Raw genomic sequence first — 27,461 nt, forward strand, 5'->3', positions numbered from 1 at the left:
CAAAGCTTTAGTCTAAACACCTGCATTTTCACTACTTTTTTAATTTAAAAATGTGCAGAATATAATTTAATTCAGATGTATTTCATCTATTGAAACAAGCAGTGAAACATTCACGGAAATGCATTTACAAGATGTAATTGATCTAGACACCGAAACAAAGCTCAAGTTTAAAGAGATACTGTCTTTAATAATATTAGTCAGACTGAAGAAATTTTCATGTTGGTTGTGTGACCACTGGAAACCTGGTACTTCAGATGGTATTAGTTTTGATACGAGCTAACTAGACATCAGACCTAAATAATGAAACCTGAAGAGACAGGCTTGGACAGTGCAAATAGGAATGTCCGCAGAGGCTCTCGTGCAGTTGATTTGTCTCTTGTTGATAAACAACACATCTTAGAAAAACAGTGGATGAAGGACAAATTTTTTTCAGCATCACAGCTAAACCAGCCTTGTAACGTCAATATTTAAGGCCTATCCATGAAAAATTAAAAAGTTCTTTATTTCACTAATAATGTCACACATCAGAGCAGCTGTGCAGTTACACTTTGACAATTCAGATGTAAATTTTGGAATGTCTGTAAGTATTCATGACAAAGGCATATTTACCATTTAAAACAAAAGGACATGATGTTCATATCAAAGACTAGTGATGGATGAGAGCATGCAAATCAAATGACAAACCAGAAGGAACACAGATGCTTGCTATTTTGATCAGGAGAGGTAAATGAAGATCTCCTTCCTAAATTAAGATATAAACATTCTAAAATTATGCACACAAATAAATACGTAAGTTCGTGTAACACACTGTGTATGCATAGGAGCTTGCTATGTTCGCAAGTAGACATGCTACAAATACTAACTAGAATAACTGCCAATTTACTTAAGGTCAGGAGAAGCCACATACAGTAAAGAAAATAAAACATTTGCTTTGATCAATTCCAGTTAATTGCTTATGAATTTATATATTCAGAAGCAATATTAGCTTTCTTATATTAAAACTCCCCAAGAAATGAGAGAGGATCATTTCACCTTTTTTTTTGTAATTTGTTTCCTACTGCCTTAGTTCTAGGTTTATATTATACTTATGTGAAATTACACTTAGGTAAATTAAAATTGCATAAAATCAGTGTAAACATTACTGAAAACAAAAATGTAGACTGTTTATGTGGGATGCAATATTGCAAGACAAGTGTGGAACTTCAGAACCAGATTTTTGTTGTAAGCTTTTACATTTTTGATACTCAAATAATTTCATTTCAGTGTCTTGCTTTATGTGTACCCAAAATGTATCAGACTAATTACGCATGTTTAACAAGAACTCTTAACTATTAAGAACTTCGCTTACTAAGCATGACAGTCACAACTGCTGTCAGTGAGACAGCCAAACCTTTATTAAATTTGTAGATCTGTATCCAGTGGCAAGGTCCAATGAGGTTTCACAAAGTACTTGTCAAATTATGGTAACACCCAACTCCTTGAAATTCATCTTTCTCTTTCTCCTTTAGGCAGGTAGTAATTATAAAGCTGATACCTCTGATACCTTTGCCATTAAAATTCTGCAATGAGTGAACAACTTTTTGACATTCTCAAGAAAGTACCCCGGTCACTCTAATTCTGAACAGAGACAGAAAAGCCACTTCGCTAACTGGAGAACTATTCATAAAACATACTTGTTTATACCTTGCTGTAGTTATGAAACTGACAAAGTACTAAAAAATGAAAATATACTTTAATCCAGAAAAACTGCATTTTTATATAAAAATTTAGTCCCCCACATACATTTTTCAAGAATTTACAGGAAGGAACATTATATAATCTATAGAAAAGTATGTTATTGAACATAAACTGGTGACACTGAGGGGGAAAGAGATATTTGAGTTAAAAATATTCTTAATGCAGAAATATTTTTATTATTGTTCAAATAATTTTTACCTGACCCTTTGAGCAGAAATGCATTCAAAGTCAAGAATTATATAATGTCTGCTTGAAGTGTAGTGTTTAAACAATACACTGACACCAACAATCATTTTGCTCTGCTACTCAGAAGCTCTAGTAAGACACATCTGATGATGTGCTTAATACAACTTATATACTTACACCCTGAATGCCTCCTTTAATGCAAGATTAGTGTCCTAGGAAAGCAGATTCTCATGCTCTGGCAACACAAGTCCATATTGTACAATTGCTCAGAATAAACAAAATGTGGGCAGTTTCAATATGTACTTTTCAGTCTCATCTTTGATCAAGAGAAACTGCTCTCACAGAGGCTGAACGGTATATTGGGACCCCACAGTGACACTGGATTTCTTTTTGCCTAAGCCAAGACTTCCTAGATACAAGGAATTTGTGCAACTGTGTGTAAATGTGACTACTGTCCATTAACCGGCCAGGGACTACTAAATCTGCTCATTTTATACCTCAAATTTCTCTCCGATTGTGCACTAACCTCACCAGTCTGATGTTTTTACGTGCTTTATTTACTGTGAGTCCTCTCTGTAATCAGTTATTGACATTATTTACTTTTTTCCTATGTTAGTACAAATAGTTTTATGTTCTATATATAGTAGTTTATCATTGAATATATTAAAGGCTGCTTAAGACACAACTAAATTCCTCCACCTCTTGAACCTTTTTTGAAAAATTTACTGGATGCCCAATATATATAATATTCAATAGCATGTGAGAATAATTTTTATGCAACTCTGATAGTTAGAAAGATAGATAACTCAATTATTAGATCATCTATCAAAATATTCAGATGTATAAGAGGCTACTAAAAAGATTGATGACTGAGAAAGTCCACTGATTCTCTAGCCATCATATTCACACATTTGGCTAGACAACATTTTTCGCTGCCTTCACAAGCAAGCTTCATTACCCATCACTCCACTGAAAAGAGTTTATTATGAGGCTGCCATCTTGGCAAGACTATTATTTAGATGATAAATGTTGAGGGAAAAAGTGTGTCTAGATTTTTTTTTTTAAGATGAGCTTTTTGACAGATAAAACAAACAGCATCTACATTTCTAATTAACTTAAATTTGGCATATACAAATACAGGTCAGTAAAGCTATGATGTGCTACTAGATTATCTTCTGTCTGAATCTTGCCCTTCATTTGTAAAATGTAAATTCACTAATTAGAAGAAAAGCAGCATTATTTGTGACAAAATGCTTCTTCTACTTCTTTGCTTCGTGACATTTATGATCAACTGTAGTCCTTCATTCTAACTTCTAATAGATGGATAATTATGCTCATACTAATTTATTAGGCTTTTAGTATTTTAAACCAAATGAAAACTTGAGATTTCTGAAGGCAAGGAAGTACAACACACCGCAACATGCTGCTAAATTACATATTTGCCAGCTTCAATTAATTTGCAATACTATGCTGTTTACATGTGTACGTTGCATGAATATAGGTATAGGTACCACTTTCAATATTCAAGTACCTGACTCAATGGAAAGTCTCTATTAGGATTCTTAAAATTTCCTTGAAATCTCTGTATCCTTTCTGTGCATGATGCATAGTAATAATAATATACTTAGGCTTTGTTTTAAGTACTCTTTGTACTAAGAGTTAAATTTTGCTTTATACTCCTACTACCCTCCCCAATTGTCATTTGAAATGGATTAGACTAGCAAATATAGAATTACACGAAGGAAGGGGGAGTTGGTCATTCTTGAGTTTCAGCTCAGCAACTTGACCTTGTTAAATAAAAAATATATGATATCATAGTTTACAGGAAGGGATTCTTTTTGCTTTGGTTTGGTTTTAACTATTACTAGGTAGATAAAGACTCAACACTGAGAAATACATTGAAAATGTCAGATGTAAATGTCAATTAAAAATTACAAGGAATTCTGAAAGGTAAGGTCTGTGGGGGGTTGACATTCTTTGACATAGTGGAGTGTCTGCAACCAGGCCTTTGGCAAGCATAGCAGGATCTATGCTGTCAGCTCTTATCATACATAAACTTAGATGCTTGTCTAATCTGAATGAGAAATACCAGGAAAATTGGAGCTGAAGCCTTGCAGTAATGTGGATGGAAGCTGAAAATGCTCTATCTGCACTACATGAGTATCCTGTGACATGAGTATCCTGTGACATGATAATATTTAAGACAGTACAGAAAAATATAAGGAAAAGAAAATTTAAATAAAGCTATGTAGTGCTTCATTTACTACTTTTTAAATTGCGAATGTAACAATCTAACAGCGAAAGAGGCTTAAGTAATAGAATTAAATTATAATGAAAATCCCAATTTCATGTCCATATTAAATACAATATCTAAGGAGAACAATGCATGAAAATATACCCTTAATTAATATCAATCATTCAAATGTAAATGCTAACATGAATACAGTACAGTCTGTTCTTTCTTTGCTTTGACAAAAATTAGTTTTGATACAAAGTAAAACAACCCACATTGCTCAGCCAAACAATTAACATTATAGCAATGCTAGGCATAAGCTGCGGTCTCAACGGAAAACGTCTTCATGCTCTGTTATTTAATCACGTTGTTAAAGAGGGGATGACTGCTAAAATCTAAAAACATTACTTTTGAGCTAAAGTAAAAAAAACATTTTTAGTTTTCATAAACTACATGTTGATTTTTATACTGTTCATGTGTCATTAAATAAAGATAACAATAATTCATGTCAAATGCTGTTGGAAATAAGATAAATGTATCTAGAACATTTCTGAAGTGCAGAGGTATGCCTATATATCTGTGTGTGTGTATGTATGTGTGCTGCGTATACACATATATCTCTGTTTATCTCACAGGATAACACAGAATTTTATCTTCTTCACAAAATAAACTACTGGATCAGTAAACCAGCAGAAAACGGCACTCTTCACTGCTTTTGATTCTCTTCTTGTCTATAAACAAACGTATCTTACTCAGTGCTACTAATGTTGGCAAGTTGGCATGGCAAATTTTAAAAAAGTGAATTATTTTTGATGAAACTTATCTATATATAGTCCTAAGTGGCAAAATCATCACAAACTCTCTCTTCTATCTATATACATTTTTGTTTAAGATTAATCTACTAATTCAAGTGGAGCCAGGAAGGAGAGAAAAAGGAGCAGAGCAAAACCCAGCATGTGTGAAAATTTACAAGCATTAGATAGCTAAACAAACCCTAAGTCCCTCAGTGTTGCAGTAAGGTCAAAACCTTTCAGCATTGTACCAGTGTGTCAAAATATGTCAGCAAACCATCATACTGCAAGAAGAAGAATGACCTTTCAGTTCTTTATGTTTGGGCTGCCAATGAAGCTCTGGATACTGGGTATGCATGAACAGTTTTCCTAGCCACTTGACAAATGCAACTCCCAAGGTTTCCTCCAAGTCACGTTGTTGTACCACTGGCTTTCAACTCACCAGTACAACTTTTAAACCATTTGCAATTGGAGAATATTGATCTTGTTATAGAACAGAAACCCAAAGCATAACTCCCTCTTCCCCTACCACCTGCAATCAGACAACAATTATTACTTAAAGTCTTCACAGTAACATGTCAAACCATTTTAACCAGCTGAAGAGAAAAAAAGGTCTATCGTTCTGATGTTCTGATTCAACCTTTGTTCACATATGATTCATCCTTTAGTCAACTGCAAATGAATTTGAACAGAACACTCTTCTCAAAAAACACTAAGAACACATTGGCTGTGTTTGTGACTGAAATACAATCCTTTGCATTGTTTCTGTTTGCATTTATCTGAAACAAATACCTTTTTTAATCTACAGGACTCTGATAATTTTACTATGACTGTTAGTTATAAACTGAAGTCTCAAGATCAGACATAATGTATTACTTAACAACACATTTAATCATGAATTTAGGCTTCCAAAAAGTGTGGTTACTATTTAAAAATATTTATGGGAAGCTTGTTTTTATTTATTCTTTCAAAAAAGCAGAAGCACGGGACTAACAACATTTAGAATACAAGCAAATGGGGGAAGGAATTTAGTACAGGGATGACTTATCATTCTTATTCAAAGAGAAGATGAAATGCTTCTCTTTCACTATGTGAAATTACCTTTAGTTTAATATCAGTGTCAAATATGACATTTTCCTACGGTCTTCCTCACATATAGTAAAGTTTCTTTAGCTAATAACGGCATCAAGCTTTCTCCTGGGACTCCCTAGAAATTACATTCCGGAATGTACATATGCCTTAGCCAGGCTTGCAGAAGATAGAAAATGTAAATTGCTGTATTTGAGTTTGTATCTTCTTACAGCAAGTCACTGACAGTGCACCCACTAATTACTATTTGAACCGTGTGTTGCTGATCTCTGTATGCCTCTTAGAAAACAGCAGTCATGCCTATCAGCTCTGACTAGCAGACTTTTACATCCAGGACTCCAATTTTAACTTAAGTTAGAAAAAATTATAAAATTAGACACTATGGGAAAAAAAGAAACAGCAGCATTCATTTAAACCCTAAAATAATTTACAACACATTCTCAGACCCTGTTTTAAAGCACAATCTGTGTTACTTCCTGTTCATGCTCTCTAAATTACCTTTGGTCACACAGACTATTCAACAGTTTTTATCCTCATGGTTACAAGGAATACACCAACGTAGGCCAATGAACAATGAAAACTGTGGTATCTACTACACGTGCACAAAGCAATTATATTTTGCACATGCAGTTGTCTTGTTTACCCAGTGGCAGTGGAAAGTCTGCCCAGTGGATGCCACCACTCTGAAGGAACAAACATACTGAGGGAAGGGATTCTCTAAGTACATGAATCATTTTATACTAAGTTTGTTCAGTATATAAACCAGCTTTTTTCTAAAACATCACTCTGCAAAGTCAGTCTGGGAATATGGGAAACTTGCCTTTTCCTGTTTCTTTATCATTGAAAATCCTCAGTACCTAAACAGCATCTTATATTACAACTGTGCAAACCGGATGACAAGGTACACTTTGTACATTTTTAATGTGAAGCTTAATTTGAAGATGAGGTTGCAGTGCAGCATTACAACTGAAAATTGCTTAACAATACCATTGATGTATGAGCCATAAAAAACCTTGCTAAGCTGTCCCTGCAGAACCTGGAGTAATAAAAAGGTGTTCTTTTGCACTGAGGTGAACAGACATGGTTGACTGCATCTAGGGAGCTGTTCTGTTAAATGAGAAAGTGCCATTTCTTTCCTGTCAGTACAGACCAATTTAAGACACTCACAGATTTAGTTAGCACAGAGTACAGGATTTAATGAAATACACACATAACAGCAAACAAACCACAGCTATGTTCAAAGCTTTCAGTCAAATTGTGTGCAGAATTAAACTTACATCTATGACAGGTAAGGGGAAAAAAAACCCTAGAAACTTTTCTGGTCTTGCTCCTGCTTTTCAGTGAAACAATAAAAAAGCTGAATGGAAAAGATCTAAAACCTCTCACCTTCATTCCTTTTGAAGTATCTAGACATGAATTTCTCTCCATATCTAAGAGGCAATGTTACAGGTTTTCTCTCCAATTTCATTTCAGCTTTAAGATCAGCCAACAGATCCAGTTTACAAAACCCTAAGCTATCAGCAGAAGTGTCATAATATCTCTACTGTGAACTGATGCTTCTTCTCCAAATGACTCCTCCTTCAAGAGGAAAGGAGACACACAGGTCCAGTGAATTGACTGGGAAGCTGGTTCTCTACTTGAGAGATCCTTGGGTAGGCTGATTAAATCACACCAAATTGATTTAGTTTGTGCAGCTACACCTGTGTCTTTTCATATAAATAGTTTCAGAGAGCAATGAAAGTTAACTGGCTAACCTACATGCAACCTGTTAACAAGTGTTCACTAACACAACTGCCATGTTAGAAGCTGCAGTAACTCAGAATTAATTTCAGAAGATGTTGTGATACTGTTAGTTTGCCTAAGCAGTACCAAAATTAAAACTAAAAGGATTTGTTCTTTAAAAAAGCCCACAGAAATCTGCCTGATTTCCACAGTAAACCTATCACTAAATTTTGGATTTAGGGAGTAACAAATCTCACTAAGGAGACTTCTAGTTTCTTTTATATGAATGTAAAGTTACTATATTGAAGAATCAGCAATTTTTGTAGTTGTTTTCAGTATGAACAGCTATAAGAGAAGATTTAGCAAAATCTCAAAACTACCTCCAAAACAGTCTTATTGATCCACATATCAATTCAGTCTAGCTTTTGTAACATTAAAGGTACTTGACTAGCTGCTCAGTGAGAGATGCTATTCCATTTTTGAAGTTGCAATATTAATTAGCTAACTTCATTTTAATTTTATCATATACTATGTCTTGGTTTCCTGATTAAAGCACAGGAGAAGTTTCTTTTGGAAATATCAGATTCAAATGGTACACACTATTCTCAAATGTTTTACACATTTTGTAGCTCAAACCAAAACGTGGACAGTCATTTTGTTCAGCACAAAAACCAGACAGAAACTATGACTTCAATTTTGCAATGGCAATTTTACTGCAAACAACAAATGGATCAGTGCCTTCATCCTACTTGTCTACTCAACTTTCACCCCATCTCAAATTAGTGAGTATCTTTATGCTCATGTTACCTATTTAAAATCAACTTCTTGGAGCTGCTTTTCTCTGGTACCGTCACAGAACCCTTCCAACGCATCCTTTCTCCTCAGAAAATATTGCAGCCAGTACATCTAATGGCGTCCTCCCAGCCTGAACTGCTCTGTCTCCTCTTATTTACACTGGTATGCAAGTTCAGCACCATTTGCATCAGCACCTTTCCTGCCATTCGCACCATCTGCCTAGATATTGTATTCAAATTTCTTTCCAAGTCTTGTATTCTGGTTATATATTCCACAAATTCTTTTCTACAAATTTCCTGTAGTATAGTATCTTCATCCAACAACTGACAGTATTCTTGAGGTTCCCATTACCTCGATTCACGTTTTCCAAGTTACTGCTTTCTGGGATTGTCAAATAAGAGCAGGTCCTTCTTATGTCAATCACGAATGTTAGAATCATAGAATAGAATCGTTTAGGTTGGAAAAGACCTTTAAGATCATCCAGTCCAACCATTAACCTAACATTACCAAGTCCACACTAAACCAATTAAGGGTAGACTAGACTAAACCACGTCCCAAAGTGCCACGTCTACCCGTTTTTGAACACTTCCAGGGATGGTGACTCCACCACCTCTCTGGGCAGCCTGTTCCAATGCTTGAAATGTTGCTGCAGAGCATAATTCCAAACTCTGATGGTGTTATTCTCATGATTTGGTTTCCCTTTCTCTGCTGCCTCCTATAGAATCTGCTTTTAAGGTATTTCCCAAGCTAAGACCGGCTGTTTTCACCTTGGCATTTTCTCATATTCAGCTGAAATACTAACGGTCACCAGACTAGCCTCTGATGTTGGCACATGCTGTCTATGTGTTGCATGGTATGTTCACATGTTTGTGCCATCTTCTCCACTATCCTTCAGATTTTATTGATTCTCTCTTGTGAACACTGAGCAGACTTCTAAATTTATGCTTCTGAAAATCCTTCATTAAAACTTTCATTTACCTCACTTACTCACTACACTGCTTAGGGTTCCACCACATACAAAAATGGAATTGAAGATGAAGCATCTTGTTTAGGATTTTTTTCTGAAGAAAAACCCTCCAGTGAGGAGGCCTCCAGTACCATATAAAGATATATAAATATATACAATAACAACTTTTGTAAGAATAAAGCAGAACTATTTTAACCATCTTTAAAAGATCTTTATACCATCAACATGTTAAAAAATTCTGTCCAACATAACTTATTTCCTTCCTTATGTTCCTGCAAATATTTACTAAATTTTTTAGCCTGAAGATAATTGTTATTACTGTTTAAAACGTAGATAACATTAAAAAAAAAAACTTTATTAAAAAAACCCTAGTGAAACAGTATTGTCCTAGATACAATGACAATTAGCAATAAAGTTCTTTACACGCAAAGCCCACTTGGTTCGTGAAGATTTTATAACAAACTTGGCACCTTGCAGTTACTACAAAACATTACAGCAAAATCTTCCTTCGAAGTCAGGTACTAAAAAAATTGACATATGACTTCTGTACCAAAGTAACTTGCTCTGTCATCTAGCATCATTGTAAAATCACCATCTATATCTGCTGCATGTTAACAATTACGATGTGAATTTTTCACAAATATTTCAGCATTCCAATTTGACATACATTAATCAACGACATTCAAAATGCAGATTAGTAACATGCATTTTGTTCACATGGCTTAATACAAAAGTCACTAGTGTTTTTTCCAGTAACTTCTTTTAAAAATGCAGTCCTATTTATCTATAAGGAAAAATAACAGAAATGTACCTGTTCCAGTAGCTCCAGAACTGGTCCTGCAAGTAGGCTTGGTGGCTACTTTCATCACCAAATGAGGCTTTGCTTTCAATCCAGTGAATTATGTGTCCTTCAACAGCTAGGGTGACAGCAGAAAATAAAGTGAAGTCTGAAAATCAAACTCAACAGCCGGCAAGAATGTGTTTGGGAATATCCTATTTACCCCCCAACCTAGTACGTAATTCATGCTTGCAACAGAGTTACATATTTGTAAAAATATCTTTCAAATATGCACATAGGACGTTTTAAAAAAAGCACCAGAAAATATTTTAATGGATATTTATATCAAATTCAGTTTTATTATACCCTGTTCTAGATATTTGCATTTATTCTAACACAAACAGAATATAAGGAAAAAGAGACTACATTAAGGCACAACTGCATCCTACTTTCAACCTTACTTTGCTGGAAAGGAGTTGTCAGGTAGGGAGTTGAAAACTTCCAGTGAATAACAGGAACAGTTAGGTAAGCTGCTAAAACCAGAAACTTCTCACCAATCCAGAGTGGAAGGTGTGAGAATGGCAAGAAAGTTTATCACAAACATATATCCGCTTCCTTACTTTTGAAAAATCAGTAATGCTTCACCAGAAAGAAGTTAGGAATAAGAAGGCTTATGTGAAAAAATGTGATTTTGAATTTGTTTCTTTCAATGCTGTGGGATTTGCTTTGGTTTGTGTCTTTCCTCATGTCTTGCAGGAGTGAATTTCTAATATTAATAAAATTATGTTTTTTGGTAAAAGTCCTCTCTGAACTTTGCAACCTCATTTTGCAGAAAAAGTCATGAGAATCACCCTAAAAGATCATTCTTTCTCAAAAAAGGTAATGTGGGGTATCGTTATTGAGGTCTTGAAAAATTTTTCCGTAATATTTTGGGTTCCCTATGATATCCACAGCCATGATGTCTTTGCCCAAGTGTGACCTGGGATGAGGTACTCAAAGGGCATGCAGACCCAGAAACACAATACAGAAAGATTAGAAGAGAGTATGGCAGCACATGATTGACCACAGACTGTAAAATTACTCAGGAAATCTGAGTAAATAACTCATGAAGTCACTGCACTAAGCTCTATATGCCACCACTACCCTGCTATCAGTAACCAAGTTAACTTACCATAGAAACAGAATCATAGAATGCTTTGGGTTGGAAGGGACCTTTAGAGGTCATCTAGTCCAACCCCCCTGCAATGAACAGGGACATCTTCAACTAGATCAGGCTGCTCAGAGCCCAATCCAACCTGACCTTCAATGTTTCCAGGGATGGGGCATCTACCACCCCTCTGGGCAACCTGTTCCAGTGTTTCACAACCCTCATTGTGAAAAATCTCTTCCTTAGATCTAGTCTGAATGTACCCTCTTTTAGCTTAAAACCATCACCCCTTGTCCTATTGCAACAGGCCCTGCTAAAAAGTTTGTCCCCATCTTTCTTATAGGCCCCCTTTAAGTACTGAAAGGCCTATATTGTGTAGGCCTACACTACTACATCCTCCCCCCAGCCCCCCAACACCTTTAGACCCTAGGAGATAAAATAGCTGAGGCATAAACTGTGTAGTCAGTTGAGAAGCAATTTCTAAGAAACATTTGCCTTTCCCAGCTATGTGCTGAGTCGTGAAGAGAATGCAAGGACTGCCATACATTAGTTCAGATCGGACAGCAGGTAGAAAATTACTTCCTGCCAATCTCAACTGACTGAAATAATTTGAAGAAAGTAATGCACTATCACTATTTTGATTTTTAGAGACAAATCCATGCAAACAAATTAGCGGCTATTTTTAACCTTCTTTCTAATAAGGTAGTATTACAAACCCAGGAATTCTTTTGGGTGTTTCCCAGTTTCCCTTCTCAAGCATTAAAAAAATGAGGTCCATCTAGTTGCTTTCCTAGTTTCCATTTAAGCAGGCTCCTGAATAGCCAGGATATAATCTTATCTGTTTCTAATGTAAAAGCGAGCATCTTAATACCAAGTACGTATTGTGTATGTTGTAGTCCACACTATTGGGGAATCTTATTAATGTATATAACTACCTGAAGGGCAGGTGTTAAGAAGAGGGACCCAGGCTCTTTTCAGTGGTGCCCATTGACAGGACCAGAGGCAACGGGCACAAACTGAAACATGGGAAGGTCTGTCTGAACATCAAGAAACCTTTTTTTTACTGCAAGAGTGACTGAGCACTGGCACAGGCTGCCCAGAGAGGTTGTGGAGTCTCCATCCTTGGAAACATTCAAAAGCCATCTGGACATAGTCCTGGGCAACCAGCTCCAGGTGACCCTGCTTGAGCAGATGACCATCAGAGGTCACTTCCAGCATCAGCGATTCTATGATTCTGTAATCCCACCATCTTTCCTGCTACTTTAGACTTCATAAAAAACAACAGTTCCCTCATCCTGTCAAGTCCTTGGTAGTTCCCTCATCCCCTCAAGTCCTTGGTAGCTTCCTGAGACCCTCCACAAATAAGAGGTATGGAAGTGAAGGAGTAGAAATTAATTGAAAACTCTCCAAGTGTGGCTTGACAAGAGTGAATTGCAGATTATTAGGATGCCAAATCTCACTATTTCAAATATGGACTGGTTCAGTTACAAAGGTATTTTTACTTTGTACATATAACCTCTTATTAACATCACTACCATTTTTCTTTTGTGGAAATGTGATTAAGAATACAAACAATTGAACTAAGCAAAAGCTTTTCAGAAGACTCTCATATACATAGTTGTTTATCTATTGGATAACAGATTACTGAAAGATGATATCTCAAGCACTTCTGAGTCGTGAGACATTTTATAGTACACACTCAATGCCTTATAACCAGTGTACAAATCAGTTATCTCAGTGTCGTGGTTTAGCCCCAGCCAGCAACTAAGCACCACGCAGCCGCTCGCTCACTCCCCCTACCCCGATGGGATGGGGGAGAGAATCGGAGGAGTAAGAGTGAGAAACACTCCTGGGTTGAGATAAGAACAGTTTAATAATTGAAATAAAGTAAAATAGTAATGCTAATAGTAACAGTATAATAATGATAATAAGAATAATGATACACGAAGCAAGTGATGCACAATGCAATTGCTCACCACCCGCCGACCGATACCCAGACAGTTCCCGAGCAGCGATCGCTGTTCCCCGGCCACCCCCCCCCCAGTTTATATACTGAGCATGACGTCATATGGTATGGAATAGCCCTTTGGTCAGTTTGGATCAACTATTCTGGCTGTGCCCCCTCCCAGTTTCTTGTGCGCCTGGCAGAGCATGGGAAGCTGAAAAAGTCCTTGACTGGCATAAGCAGTACTCAGCAACAACTAAAAACATCAGCATGTTATCAACATTCTTCTCCTACTAAATCCAAAACACAGCACTATGCCTGCTGCTAGGAAGAAAATTAACTCTATCCCAGCCGAAACCAGGACACTCAGTAAGAATTCCAACTGTTGTCAATATGAAGAATAAAAAACTAGTCACGGATATGACTTTCACACAGTGCTTTCAGCATTCTTATTTTCTCTGATAGATACAACAGTAGGCATCTGCATAGATGGGTGCTGTGTTCTATGGAGGCAAAGCAGAAGTCTTTTGGCATGAGTCAATTTACAAAAAGTGATTAATAATCCTTTACACTTGGACAATACGGATTTTTTTTTTCTTCCATGGCCCAGCCACCAGGTCATCTGATTACCTTCTTACATGGCCTCAAGACCAGAAAATGTAGATGAAATTTGACATGACCTTTATACATACTTTTACTCCTTGGTTCTTGCTATGCCTGCTTTTAAAAAACAGTAGAGAACTGCAGAGTTGTATTTAGATGCAAAGTGATGGCGAAAGAATAACTGCACAATGACAAACCTTTACGCAATGACTTATAGGTGTAATGGTAATCCTCTTAAGACTGCTTTGAACTGATTGGGTCTAGAAGTTTAAGACAATCATAGGTATTTCAGAGTTCAGTTCATAAAGACAGTGGGCAGAGCAGGTTAGAGGGAGTAAGGATTTGGATGTTCTTATCATTGCCTGTTTTTTTGTTTTTTCTTTTTGTGATAATGAGACAAAAACATCCAGAGACCAAAGAGGAAACACTGAGTAATACTACTTATGACCAAAACCCCTTCTGACCAAAACTAGAAGTTCTTAAAATTATTGGGTAACTACTGAAGAGAGAGACTAATTTGTAGTATCCTATAATATACTTCACTTAAAGTAGCCATAATATTTTAGCATGAACACTTCTCCACAAAATAATAAAAATTCTTTTAAAAGACTTACCCACTGGCACTTCTAAAATAAAGTCTGGTGTTTTGTCATAACCCTTTGCACGAAGCTGATCTTCAGCTATACATAGAGAATAAGAACTATCGTTTATAAAACTATTCTATTAAGTAGACAGCAGTATAATTAATTTTATTTTAAATAAGAGTGCAGGAATTACTAATGCAGTCATACATATCTTTCTTATGCATGCAACGCTGTGTCAGATTAAATGAACCTTCGTAGAAAACCTGAAGCATGGATATAAAAATGCTTCTTTGTCATCCCTGCATTTTTATGTCTTCATTATAAACATCATTAATTCAAGCTGTCATACAGTATTTTATAACCCCCAAATATTCAAAATAAAGAGGTATATTCGCTGATTGAAATAAGAGTCTCCCCACATTAGGAAGCTGTTAAGATTAATCCTACCAGCACCACAAATGTAGATATATTGTAGCTGCCCTCTTGGTTTTATTTTAATGTTAGCATAAGGTTGTTAAAAAAAGAACAGGAAAATCCTTCTCTTCTAGAAATTTATTAAAGGAGAGAGAAGCCACTATTTTAGTTTCTCTTGCATTCAGCATTCTACAGTATTTATCCAATTTCAGAACATACAAAGATTCAGAAATTCTGTTAGCATTAACTATACAACTCTACTGCTTACAAATATTAGAGCTGAATATTTCAAGAAACAATAATGAGTGAGCAAGATAAAACTGCAAAAGACAAAAGATGCTTCCTTTAAAAAAAAAAAAAAAAAGCCCAAAGCAAGCCCTTAGTATTTTCTAAACTATTGTCCTTGATTTCCGATACCATTACATTGGTATTTCTGAAACACCATTTCTCCATTAGAATTTGGAGTGACCTGGTCATTCAATTCCAGGCATGGCTTTCTGTCTTCACCCAAGCTCAACTAATGGCACTACCTAGTAACAAGTAAGAGTGTGTAGCCCCTTAACACCTACTGGGCTGTTGACATTGTCATGCATCCCATTCGCCTTTCTACATCACCTTTGATTAGAATTAATGGTCCATTCTCACTGTTGGGTAGCTTATTTCCAATCCATTTATCAGGTTAGGACAGTAGTTTCATGGCCAATGTTCAGAACTCAGTTTTAGAATAGTTTGTGCATATCCTGAAAGGTCAGCAGTTTGAGTCCAAGTAACATTTTAATGACAAGAAAAACATACACTCTTAGAAATCAAAATATTTTAAAAGTCCCTAAAGCAAACTTTACTCCTCTTTCTCATTGAAGAGTATAACTCTGAAGTATTTCTTTTTCTATAGTGAACTAATACTGAAAGCGCAACAGGAGTAATTTTGGAAAGTTATACATTCTCTTATGTGTAAACTGCAAAAGCTGTTTATTCTTTTTCAAAGTATTCTTTTTGATTTTCTTTTGAAATTTGAGAGTATTTCTTCACTGTAAGCACCCTATATTGTAAATACAAGTCTTTGCAATGCAACACTTCATTACATCACCTAATCAGCTATTAAACTTTTCTAGGATTTGGAGACAAACTTGGCTGTTGGCTATTTTTTCAAAGATCTTCAGGTATATGGATAAAAGATTTTTAGATTAACAAGGTTTTCATTTAACAGAACCTACAAATAGAGAGTTTTATGCCATAACATAAAAATGAATTATGTTCTAAGTAATCTCTTAATCTTGATAAAAATAAAGAATAATCCAATTTTACGCAACTCTATTTAACTGTAACCTGCTCTTAATTGTTTAGAACAGTCTAGAAAAGACAACAGGATGTCCCAGCTGAAATTTTCATTATTTAAGAACGCACAAATGGCAACAGAAAGTTCAGTCTTTTCTATCACATCTAACAAATGCTAGTATCACCAATTCAGGGAAATTTACCTTAAAAAAACCCACTGAAAACCAGGACAGATGTAAAAACATTTCCTGATGGGTCAACTTGGCAGGTTTCTGAACTGGAGTTTGCATCAGCGTTACTTTTAATATTCTTCAGCAGACTCTTTTTTCAAGGATGTCCAATTACTTTAAAAATCATTTGACACTAATGCATGGCTTGAAAAAGAACATGCATTTTGTTTTAAATCTGTTTCTGAATGTTTTCACTTGGTTTCTCCTAACATTTTTATTATGATAAACATTGGAAAATACGTTAAAAACCACATTTATTATTGATGTGAGTTGTTTATCATGTGCAGGAGAATAATTATATATTACTCTTTCTTCAAGTATTTGAAGCTTTATAACTTTGGGGAAAAAAAAGAAAAATAATTACAGAAACTCCCCATAATCACCATAAACTTTCTTTTTTAAACCAAAAACCAAAACAAAAAAATAAAGAAAAGAAGTTCTAGCTTTTCAGTGTAGGTATGTTTCACATTGGTCCAGAAGCTAGAGGTAGCATTCTGCACCTTAAAAGATCTTTTAGCTCTTGCACAGATGAAGAGAACAATTTAACAACTGCTTGAAAGCCAGCCACAGCAGCTTTGACAGTTACATTTATGCATCCTCAGATTTGAAAATTATATTGAAACAGCCCTAATAAGTAGCTATTCTACAGATTCCCCATTAATTTAGATTTCCAACAAAACTGGAGCTTCATCTTTACCATAACGTCACACTCAATCATAACCATTTAACACATCGTTGTTCTTATACTAGCCTCTGGATATAACAAAGAAACCAAACATTATTCTGTTGGTGCATGAATGAGCAGCAACTGCAAATTTAAGATTACAGCAGAAAACACCGATCAGGTTCATGATTTACATCCAGGCTACTACTGAGGGACATCATGGTGGGAACCAAAGGACTATAAGATTCCAGACGAAGGTCAGAACCTTCCCATTATAGCTAAATCTTTCCTAATATATTCAGGCAAAGATATAAAAAAATAAAGATCCTATATAGAACCTAGACATTCCTGGCATTTCAGTATGGCAAGTGAAGCTGTTATCCTGGTTTGAGAGAATGCTTCCATTGATCACTTTAATCTCAGGCAAAGTGATAAAGACTTGAGAGCTGTGTTTTTGCTGAAGAGAGGACGTGGTATATGATGTGCTTCTCATGAACGGCAGATTAATACAATGCAAACCCCATTAGTTTGCATAGGTTTCCAATCAATTTCTGGGTGAATCTGAAGGCGTTACTTCTGATCTGTAGGCTTTGAAAGCTAACTGCTCTAGAAACAGACAAATTACATCCCGGACCTGAAAAGCTGTTTCATGCTCCAAGACTATACTGGGGCAATTTATATTCACTGTGTCCTTTGACTGTGCTTTCTTCTCCTGTAGCAGACTCTCTGTTGCCCAGGTGAACATAGCTGATACAAAAAACTTACTATTGTTGAAGAATAGTACGCTGGAATAGTACACTGACATGGAAACTGCAAGAATTCTGTTTCTTTAACACGTCTTAAAAAGTAATGGAATTGCGAGTACGGCTATCTAAGTCATAAGCGATATTCAAAACTGGAATGCAGTCTTACTCATAGCCTAACAAAACCTGAATTTGTTGACCTATTGGAAATACTGTCATCTCTTCTGTTTTCCTGAGGTTTTCTTCAAGCAGTTTTGGAACTAATTTTTCAGAAAGACTTTATTGCAAGGGGTTCAGTAGGCTTCATCTTGCAGATACTTAGGAAAAGCTTTTTTTCTTTCTTTTCTAAAAAAATCACACCTAGAACCTTAGAGACACATGCAATGCACAGAAATAATAAATACAACCACTTAACATATCTTAAATCATGACTAAACAATACTTCAGTATACATAAAATGTAAACAATAAATTAAGCTCTCTCATTTATATCTCTATATTCTAATGAGTTAACCCATTCTAGATATTTCCATTTGACAGCACAAATTTCTTAGATCTTATTTGTAAAGACAAAATTCATGCTTATCCAAGGTCACAAAACATTAAAATTTAAATCTGATCTGTGTACTACACGAGCTTGCGCAAGCCAAGTAAAATTATAATCGTTGGGTTGAGGATCCATTAGTGAGTCATCTAGTCCATTCCCTTGTATCGTGACAGGATTGATTTCATTACCAGCTTTGATGGATGAGTGTCAAGTCTAGCCTTGAATTTTTCATTGAAGGTGATTCTGTAACCTTCCCTGGCAGCTTGTTTTATACTTATTGTTCCTAAAACTGTTTAGGATTTTAACTTAACATCATCTCTGCAATTACAGCTTAAGCCTATTACCTCTATCTCTGCTCTTATAGCCAAGTAGGAAAAACTACCTCCTCACATTTTCACAGTGTCATTTGCAAGTTTGTATGCAACAATTATTCCTGTCTTTTTTTCATTTTTCTTTAAAAGAGCACACTAACTCTGTTCCCTGATCATATGGACAAATCTTTTAAAAACCTTAATATTTTTTCTAATTTCTTAAATTTGTTTAAGGTTTCCAAAATCTTAACCTGAATCTAGCTTTAGGAGAGATCATAGTTTCTGGTAAAACCAGCAAAATTCCCTGATCACACAAATTTAGTACAACACTCAACCATTAACAAAAGACAGCATTTCACTTTGTTATTGTCTCATCACATAAGGAATCCAAGATTTAAGAAGTCATTGTTAAGTTTATTATCACAATAAGAGAAAAGATGCTTTAAACACTAATTGTTTTAATGGCACTCATATACAAGAAACGTTGTGCAGGCTAAAAGAAAAAAATGAAAATAACTTCCTAACTAATTAATCCTTAAAATAACTTTAAATATAGGGATTGCATTGGTTGGGAGGCAGGGGGCAAAAATTCAGCAGAAACTGCACAGAAAGCTAAATGAGTGAATCCTCTAGCAGTTCTTTAATACATAAAGCATTTTGAAGCTAATATTTCTTATGCTTCCTCCTAAGTCTCATAAGGCCCAGATTACGGCTAATATCTCATGACACCAAAAGTAATACTGCAGCAGATATTAAAGCATTTTTTTCAACTACTTATTCTATAAAATATTAATTGCAAGCCTGTGCATGTGCTGTATATATAGGGTATTAGGTAACTGAGTTCCTGCTCAGTTCTAAATCAATAAAAGATAACATGTACAGCATCAATCATTTTTTACTCTTCCTTTACTACCTAATACAATGAGCGTTGAGGCTTATTTTTTTCTTAAGTAAACAGTCACTGAAACCTTTGAAGTTAAGGATTCACTGGCTAGCCTCTACTACAGATTCTTACCTATGAAAGAGAGATTTTTTTCCAAGAGCATTTCTCGCAGCAAGACTTCGTGCTCATGCCCAATAGCACTGATAGCTTTAGGTTAAGAAATGGAAGATTACTTTGGAAAAGAACCAACTTCAGAAAAACATCATAGGTAAAAGTAATCAATTATAAAATTTATTGGCTTTCATCTGCATTTCAGAAGTGATCACTGATTTGAACTCTAAGTTTTGAAATTCCTTACAGGGATTTTCAGAGGCATTTAGCACGTTGTGAAGATCAGACTACTGTATCATCAGCATACATTTTACAAAATTAAGACCCATTAGACCATATTTACTCAGTAAAAATAAGGGTAATACTTCCATTCTTCCTTTATTTCCCTTCAAATTTAAAAGAAAATGTGAGCTTAAAACATGTCGTTAAATACCTTTTAAGTTCCTTTTTACTGACTAGTGTATCAATTCTTTAATTCAGCAAAGAATGAAATAAACTTTCTTTCTTTGTATTTTGGAATGGATAGGCACACATCCATCTGAAACATCTTACTGTAAAAAAACATCCTTTTAATTGATTTTTCAGAAGCATGAACTAATGTCAGGTAAGGATGAAATAATATTTTATAGTGAAGTCCTTTTCACTTCACTGACAGCCTGTTGATCCAATGCGCTATTCTGAGCAGTATGTAAAAATGTCACCACATCAAATATTTTTACTGTATCCTTCTGGAGGTCAAAGTTCTATTGTGGAAGCTTTTAAGAAGAAGCTTATGGAACATCACGATAAAGGATCTTACATTAAAAATAGTTAAGTTCCTAATTCTGTTTAGAATAACTTCTGAAAACTTAAACTACAGATCACCTTACCATTAGAGTCAATTACTTAATTTATATCAACACTTCATGCTGAACAGCAAAAAACCTAATTGTACGGAATCATTTCATACATAGACAGTTTTTATCAATTGAAACTATATATTATGTTAAACTCTACTAGCAGTTACAGAACAAAAGGGGCAAATGAAGAACAGCAAAAATGTAAGAAAAATACTGCAAACAGAATTTATAATGCACCATAAGCAGAAACACTTAGACTTAGTCTATAATAATACCTGTTATTGATGTATGGCAATGACCATGGGGCAAAACTTGTAAATAACCTCACAAGCCATTTTCTACTCATGCAATCTAGCAGCCTAGTTTCCCGTAAGCATCTGAACTATTACTGAAAAATAGCCTCTTGGCATTTACAAAGAGGTTGACTTCATACTTTAGTCCATGCATATACAATTAGATAGTTATATTTAAAATCAATATGCAATCCTTCAGAAGACATTATGCTTTTAAAACCTTAACTTTAAATTGATTTTTAACTATTTTATGCACCTCAAAATTAACATCTAATTCAGCAACATACTTGCAGATAATGCACTCGTGCAGCTTAGCATTAAACTTTTCTGTACCAAAATGGAATTGAAAAACTCCTCATTATTCTCACTGATGTCACTGTGTATTCAATAACTTCACTTGAACCAGAATCTGAAGAGGATAGAAAAGACTTTTTTAGACTGCAGGCAAGTTATTTTTATAAACTGTTCATAATTCTACATATGTGTTATTATTACTTTTAAACATGACACTTGCAAAAGACTATAGCCAGATTGTTCATCAACAAAATATTAATCTTAAAATTCTGGATATGAAAATTAATGATGAACAACCTTTTAAAAAGTGTAACTTATTAGATTAATCTGCTTTCAGAGAGCTGTGTTTAATGTTGAAGATAGTCTCAATGAATACTTAAAATTATGATTAAAACCACAAAATACAAATACAAATAGAACTCTACCTTGCTGATGTTAAAGTTAACGGGAGCAGGGCTGAGTCTGTAGAAGACACCAGGCAAGTATTTCTAGTGGAAAGAATGTATTTTTAAGGGGTGACCACCACATGTATCACAACTACAAAAGTGTTGTTTCTCATGCATAACTAAACATCACTGTAGCTTTCCTATCCTGCAACTGTACAGTGAAATCAAGATCTTCCCCCATACTGCATGCAAGGATTCTCTAGGGCTTGGGAAGGAATTGCTTTTCTAGCCTGCTCGGTAATAGTGGGCCATGATTTTGAAATTGTTCCTTTGATAGACCGAAACAGAAGAGCTACTCATTCAGGACTTTATTAAAACAGATTTGGGGTTGCAGCGATCATTCATAACAAATTATAATCTTAGTCTGGAATAGTCAGTCCTGTGTGGAGTTCCCCCAGTATTCTCACTGGATACTGAGGATCTCAAATTAACCATTTCAACGCTACAAAAAACCAAATCCCTTAAAATTCATACTACATAGGGTTTTTTTTATAGCTAGCCTCATCTCCTTTAAGAAGAAGAGAAAGTAAAAGAACTGCACTGGAATGTCAGATACGAGTTTAAAAATACTAATTGGTGAATCACACCTGAATTAAGCTTGAAAACATTCCAATTAAAACTCATATTTGTAACAAAGCAATGCCATAATGTTGAACACTATCTATGCAACTTATTAATTTAATCACATAATAGTTGAGATTGGAAGGTATCTCCAGAGGTCATCTAGTCCAACTCCACCGCTCAAAGCATGGTCAACTAGTTTTAATAGAAAACCAGACATGCATTTCAACTAATCAAAACCAAAGAGGTTCAATCAGGCATATGAATGTGTAGCCACCAAACTGACAACTTCCTGTGGTCCATCTGATTTTTGTTAAACAGTATAAGAGAAAGGTCTGCAGTGACCCTCTAGCTGATTGAATGTAAACCAGAGGAGTATGAAACGTGTTTTGTGAAGCAGAACTTTATGTCAGGTTAAAGCTAGACACATCTCTTCCACACAGTCTAAGCTCGTCAATTGTGCACCTAAAATTTTATGGGAAAGGATACTGTTTGATGCAGTCCACCAGTGGTCCATAACAACAGTCATTCACAGTACACTGCAGACAAATAAGAGAAGTAGTATAGTGATGGGCCACTACAAAACCATTATAGTTAAACAGTACCTTAAAAACAGTAATTACTTTTCTTCAAAAAGGCTATCAGATGCTCTTCAGATTTAATCACAGAAAAAAAAAATGCATGTTTTTATTCACTATAAAAGCAAGCTATTAAAAAGTGAAATGCTCCCCTCACAAATATTGCATTGCCATTTATGGTGCACCCTGACCTCACTGATAGTTTACGATGACAGTAATTAAATGAGGTTTAAAATCTTTTACTCTGCTAGGCAGATAACAACATTGCCACAGGAAAAAAAAAAAAAAGACAAAAAAGAAAAGACAACTGTGATTAATACCTGATAGACTTGATTTGCTAGAACTCCATCTGGAATCTGAGAAGGGTCCCGTAGCATACTATTTATAAGAGTTTTGGAGGCTAGAGAAATAAAGAATAAAAACATACAAAAACCCTGTTAGCTCAGTTATCCACTTGGCAGGAAGACAGACATACTTTTATAAGGAAAATATTGATAATGTTGATAATTTTGAAAATCATCCAACCAGCAACTACAAACCTATAAATTCATAGCTACTTACCCATTCTGATACGATTACCTCGAAAAGTCTTGAAACACTAAAGGATTTTATTAGCACAGGGTGAAAGCAGGGCCTTGTTTACCTACTCAGTTTCACTGGACAGGTTGTGCTTCAGAAGCATCATGCAGCTCCTAAGGAAACCGCTTAGTATAAAGAAAATGTAACTCAAAATAACCTCCATACCCTATGAGAACTTAAGGAAGAAGATATTTGAAAAGTCGAAACAGCCTTTAAAAAAATGTTTGGTCTCAACAATCTTAAACACTTTATAGATTTGATGACTCCAGTTTAGTAGTTTTCAAATTTATTTATTTACTTATTTAGTGTTGACACATTTATTTGACTGTATTTAAAAGCTGGCAAAAGGCTTTCTGCTATTTTCAAATGTATAAATCTAAGACACAAGAGAAATCGGAAGTGAATTTAGGACTATTTATGAGTCTTTTATTCAGTGATATTGATACTACAATGAAAAAAATAACATAAATCAGGAGATGCCTGTAGTTTATTTTCAAATACAGTCCTTGCACTGGCATCTCTCCAGATGCTTAATCTGGGTAGTTGCATATACCAGTTAATTACTAATAGTAGTGGAAAGACTTTATTCTAGAAAAATGCCTTCTAAAAACATCAAACATTTCATTTCACAATGTCTCAGAGAAAAGACCCCACTCCAGCACAAGCTGCCTCCTTCCTGGGAACAACTGCTGATAGAGTTCAGCTGGTGGTATAGTTATACCATTGAATCCTTAAGTGTAGACCAGGCTTGAGACCAGCAAGGTTCCCTGCTTTGCCAAAGATTTCCTGAGTGACTTCAGGCAAATTCCTTTAACCTGTGTGTGCTTCAGTCGTGTAAACAAAGTGAAAAACTACTCTTTTCCTGTTCTTCATCCATTTTACCCAAACTCAGGGCCAAAGCTCCGTTGCTTTCTTCAGTGATTGAATCGAAAGCCTCAGATGACACTGTGAAAAGCATTCCTGGAACCTGTGACATGAAGGAATCTGCCATATAAGCAGCAATGCCACTACTATTAATGAACGTGTGTAAATGCTCTGCTGAAAGTAAAGGAGACTGTCATTTTAATCTTCTTCCCAAATGTTGTCTCCTAAAAGCATCACATTCAGTTGAAAGTAGTATTTTCACGAAAATATTTTGTTTAGAAAACTACACCCTAATGCACAGGAATATAGAACCCAAAATGAGTTTAAAGGCTTTGCAAGAGCTACAAAGAATAGCATAATCACAGGCAGGAGCAAAAGTCTGTGTAAATGTTTTTAAACAGAATGATATACTAAGCGAAAACAATTCCAGATGCATCATACCATATTACATATTTGTATCTTATTCATCTCATATGAAATAAGCATTACTTTTATAAGCGAATAGTAAGAATAAATAGGCATTTTACTTTAGCTTTTGTACACTGTTAAAAATGTGTTTTGTACACAGCATAAAACCTTTGAAAATGTGAACCAGAAGGCAGTGCATGTATTTATTAACATGAAAAATTAAAATAGTAACAATTTTGTAGTAGGCAGGAATAATACACAAGTAACAGTCTGCCAACAGAGAGGTTGATAGAATGGTAGAATAATGAAGAGTATAACTGAGGAAGATTGAGTAGAATTCACTGTTTTGAAGGGCTACTGATTTAAGTATCATGAATTGATTATGAAAAAATTAAGCTATTTTATGACTGATCAAAAATGAGAATAACCCCACAGATTCACATTAGGGAAATGTTTAACTGGACACTACTTTGAGTAATGAGCTACAGGTGCAAAATAAATTTCCTCTATTTCTGAGACTGTCAACGTCAGTTTCTCAGTTGAAGTTACCAGACATTCTATTCTTTACCTATATCAGAGTAATAATGAATTGAAATACTGAATTTTGTATTATGCTGATGTCATATTGGTTCTACAAGGTTATAAATTAAGCCTTTAAAAGAAAAGGCATCAAACAAAACCAACTACTATATTAGGTTTCAATAAATTATCTTTCCTTCTTATATAAACATTATCTGTTTATGTAATATCCTGCAAAATTAAAAAAAAAAGCCTGCATATTGTTAATTTTGTATTACCTATGCAGCTAAAATAAGGTATCTTCAACTGTAATTCTTTTTTCAGAAAGCCAGTTACTATGGTGGCAGCATACCAACAGGCTGATTGTGTAAAAACCAGAACAGAACAGAACATGGAAGTGCTAAGGTTTTTGTGTGGACAATAATGCCAGTCAGAAAGTTTACTGAAACACTATCCTTGCATAGGTCTTTTGGGTTCATGCATAGATCATTGGGTTCATGAAAGGCAGGTCCTGCTTGACCAACCCGATCTCCTTCTATGACCTGGTGACCTGCCTGGTGGAGGAGGGAAAGGCTGTGGACGTCATCTACCTGGACTTCAGCAAAGCCTTTGACACAGTCTCCCATAGCATTCTCCTAGGGAAGCTGGCAGCTCATGGCTTGGACGGGTGTACTCTTTGCTGGGTAAAAAACTGGTTGGGTGGCCGAGCCAAGAGAGTAGTGGTGAATGGAGTTAAGTCCAGTTGGCGGCCAGTCACGAGCGGTGTTCCCCAGGGCTCTGTTTTGGGGCCAGCCTTGTTTAATATCTTTATCAATGATCTGGATGAGGGGATTGAGTGCGCCCTCAGTAAGTTTGCAGATGACACCAAACTGGGTGGGAGTGTCGATCTGCTGGAGGGTAGGATGGCCCTGCAGAGGGACCTGGACAGGCTGGACCGATGGGCCGAGGCCAACTGTATGAGGTTCAACAAGGCCAAGTGCCGGGTCCTGCACTTGGGTCACAACAACCCCATGCAACGCTACAGGCTTGGGGAAGAGTGGCTGGAAAGCTGCCTGGCCAAAAAGGACCTGGGGGTGTGGGTTGACAGCCAGCTGAACATGAGCCAGCAGTGTGCCCAGGTGGCCAAGAAGGCCAACAGCATCCTGGCTTGTGTTAGGAATAGCGTGGCCAGCAGGAGCAGGGAGGTGATTGTCCCCCTGTACTCGGCGCTGGTGAGGCCGCACCTGGAATCCTGTGTCCAGTTTTGGGCCCCTCACTACAAGAAAGACATTGAGGTGCTGAAGCATGTTCAGAGAAGGGCAACAAAGCTGGTGAAGGGTCTGGAGCACAGGCCTTATGAGGAGCAGCTGAGGGAACTGGGGTTGTTTAGTCTGGGGAAGAGGAGGCTGAGGGGAGACCTTATTGGTCTCTACAACTACCTGAAAGGAGGTTGTAGTGAGGTGGGTGTTGGTCTCTTCTCCCAAGCAGTTAGCGATAGGACAAGAGGAAATGGGCTCAAGCTGCACCAGGGGAGGTTTAGGTTGGATATTAGGAAGAATTTCTTCACTTAAAGGGTAGTCAAGCATTGGAAGAGGCTGCCCAGAGAGGTGGCGGCATCACCATCCCTGGAGGTGTTCAAAAAATGGGTAGACGTGGAACTTTGGGACATGGTTTAGTGGGCATGGTGGTGTTGGGTTGATGATTGGAATGATGATCTTAGAGGTCTTTTCCAACCTTAATGATTCCTAGTTTTTACTTTCATTATAATCAGCCACCAAGCCAGGAAACATGAAATTGCTACTCTACCCTTAATTGGTTTAGTGGTGGACTTGGTAATGTTAGGTTAATGGTTGGAGTGGATGATCTTAAAGGTCTTTTCCAACCTAAACGATTCTAGGATTCTATGATCTCTTCCTTACTTAATCAAAAGTAAGATGACACTGGTGAATATTTAAACAAAAGCAGGTCATCTACTCTTCCTACTCAAGCTGCTATATTACTTCTAGTTGTGGTCAGACTGAATAATTGGTTGAATATAGTAGAGAAAGGTGGGATGTACCACACTGTTTTTTTAAATGAACAAATTACTTCCACGTGTATTGCAATTACCCAAACATTAAAGTAATAATTTAATTACATTTTTGCAGACTTTAGCAGAAATAACCATAGTGCACCTAAGAAAATGAAATACGTAGAAAAAAACCTTCTGTAAATGTAATAGTGTTCAAAGGAGATAAAGAACACCTCATATTTACATTTTAACACAGCTGCAGTACAGCATTAAGGTTACTGTGATGGCCTTGTGAACTTACATCTTGCTGTTCTTGTGTTATAAGGGGAAAAAGGG

The 27,461-nt window shown here is 35.9% G+C and overlaps 1 protein-coding gene across 1 annotated transcript in view; it reads right to left on the minus strand.

Annotated features, from left to right (window-relative positions):
• Window positions 1-27,461, minus strand: part of CDIN1 (CDAN1 interacting nuclease 1) — a 127,093-nt gene that overhangs the window by 49,919 nt on the left and 49,713 nt on the right. Inside the window, exons 6-10 of the mRNA XM_075712802.1 lie at window positions 23,086-23,165; window positions 22,677-22,726; window positions 19,776-19,843; window positions 14,608-14,673; window positions 10,332-10,437 (exon numbers count right to left, since the gene is read on the minus strand). Of these exons, the coding sequence (XP_075568917.1) occupies window positions 10,332-10,437; window positions 14,608-14,673; window positions 19,776-19,843; window positions 22,677-22,726; window positions 23,086-23,165 (370 nt within the window). The remainder of the gene's footprint in view (window positions 1-10,331; window positions 10,438-14,607; window positions 14,674-19,775; window positions 19,844-22,676; window positions 22,727-23,085; window positions 23,166-27,461) is intronic.

This window comes from Pelecanus crispus, chromosome 6, assembly GCF_030463565.1.
Source record: "Pelecanus crispus isolate bPelCri1 chromosome 6, bPelCri1.pri, whole genome shotgun sequence".
NCBI lineage: Eukaryota > Metazoa > Chordata > Aves > Pelecaniformes > Pelecanidae > Pelecanus > Pelecanus crispus.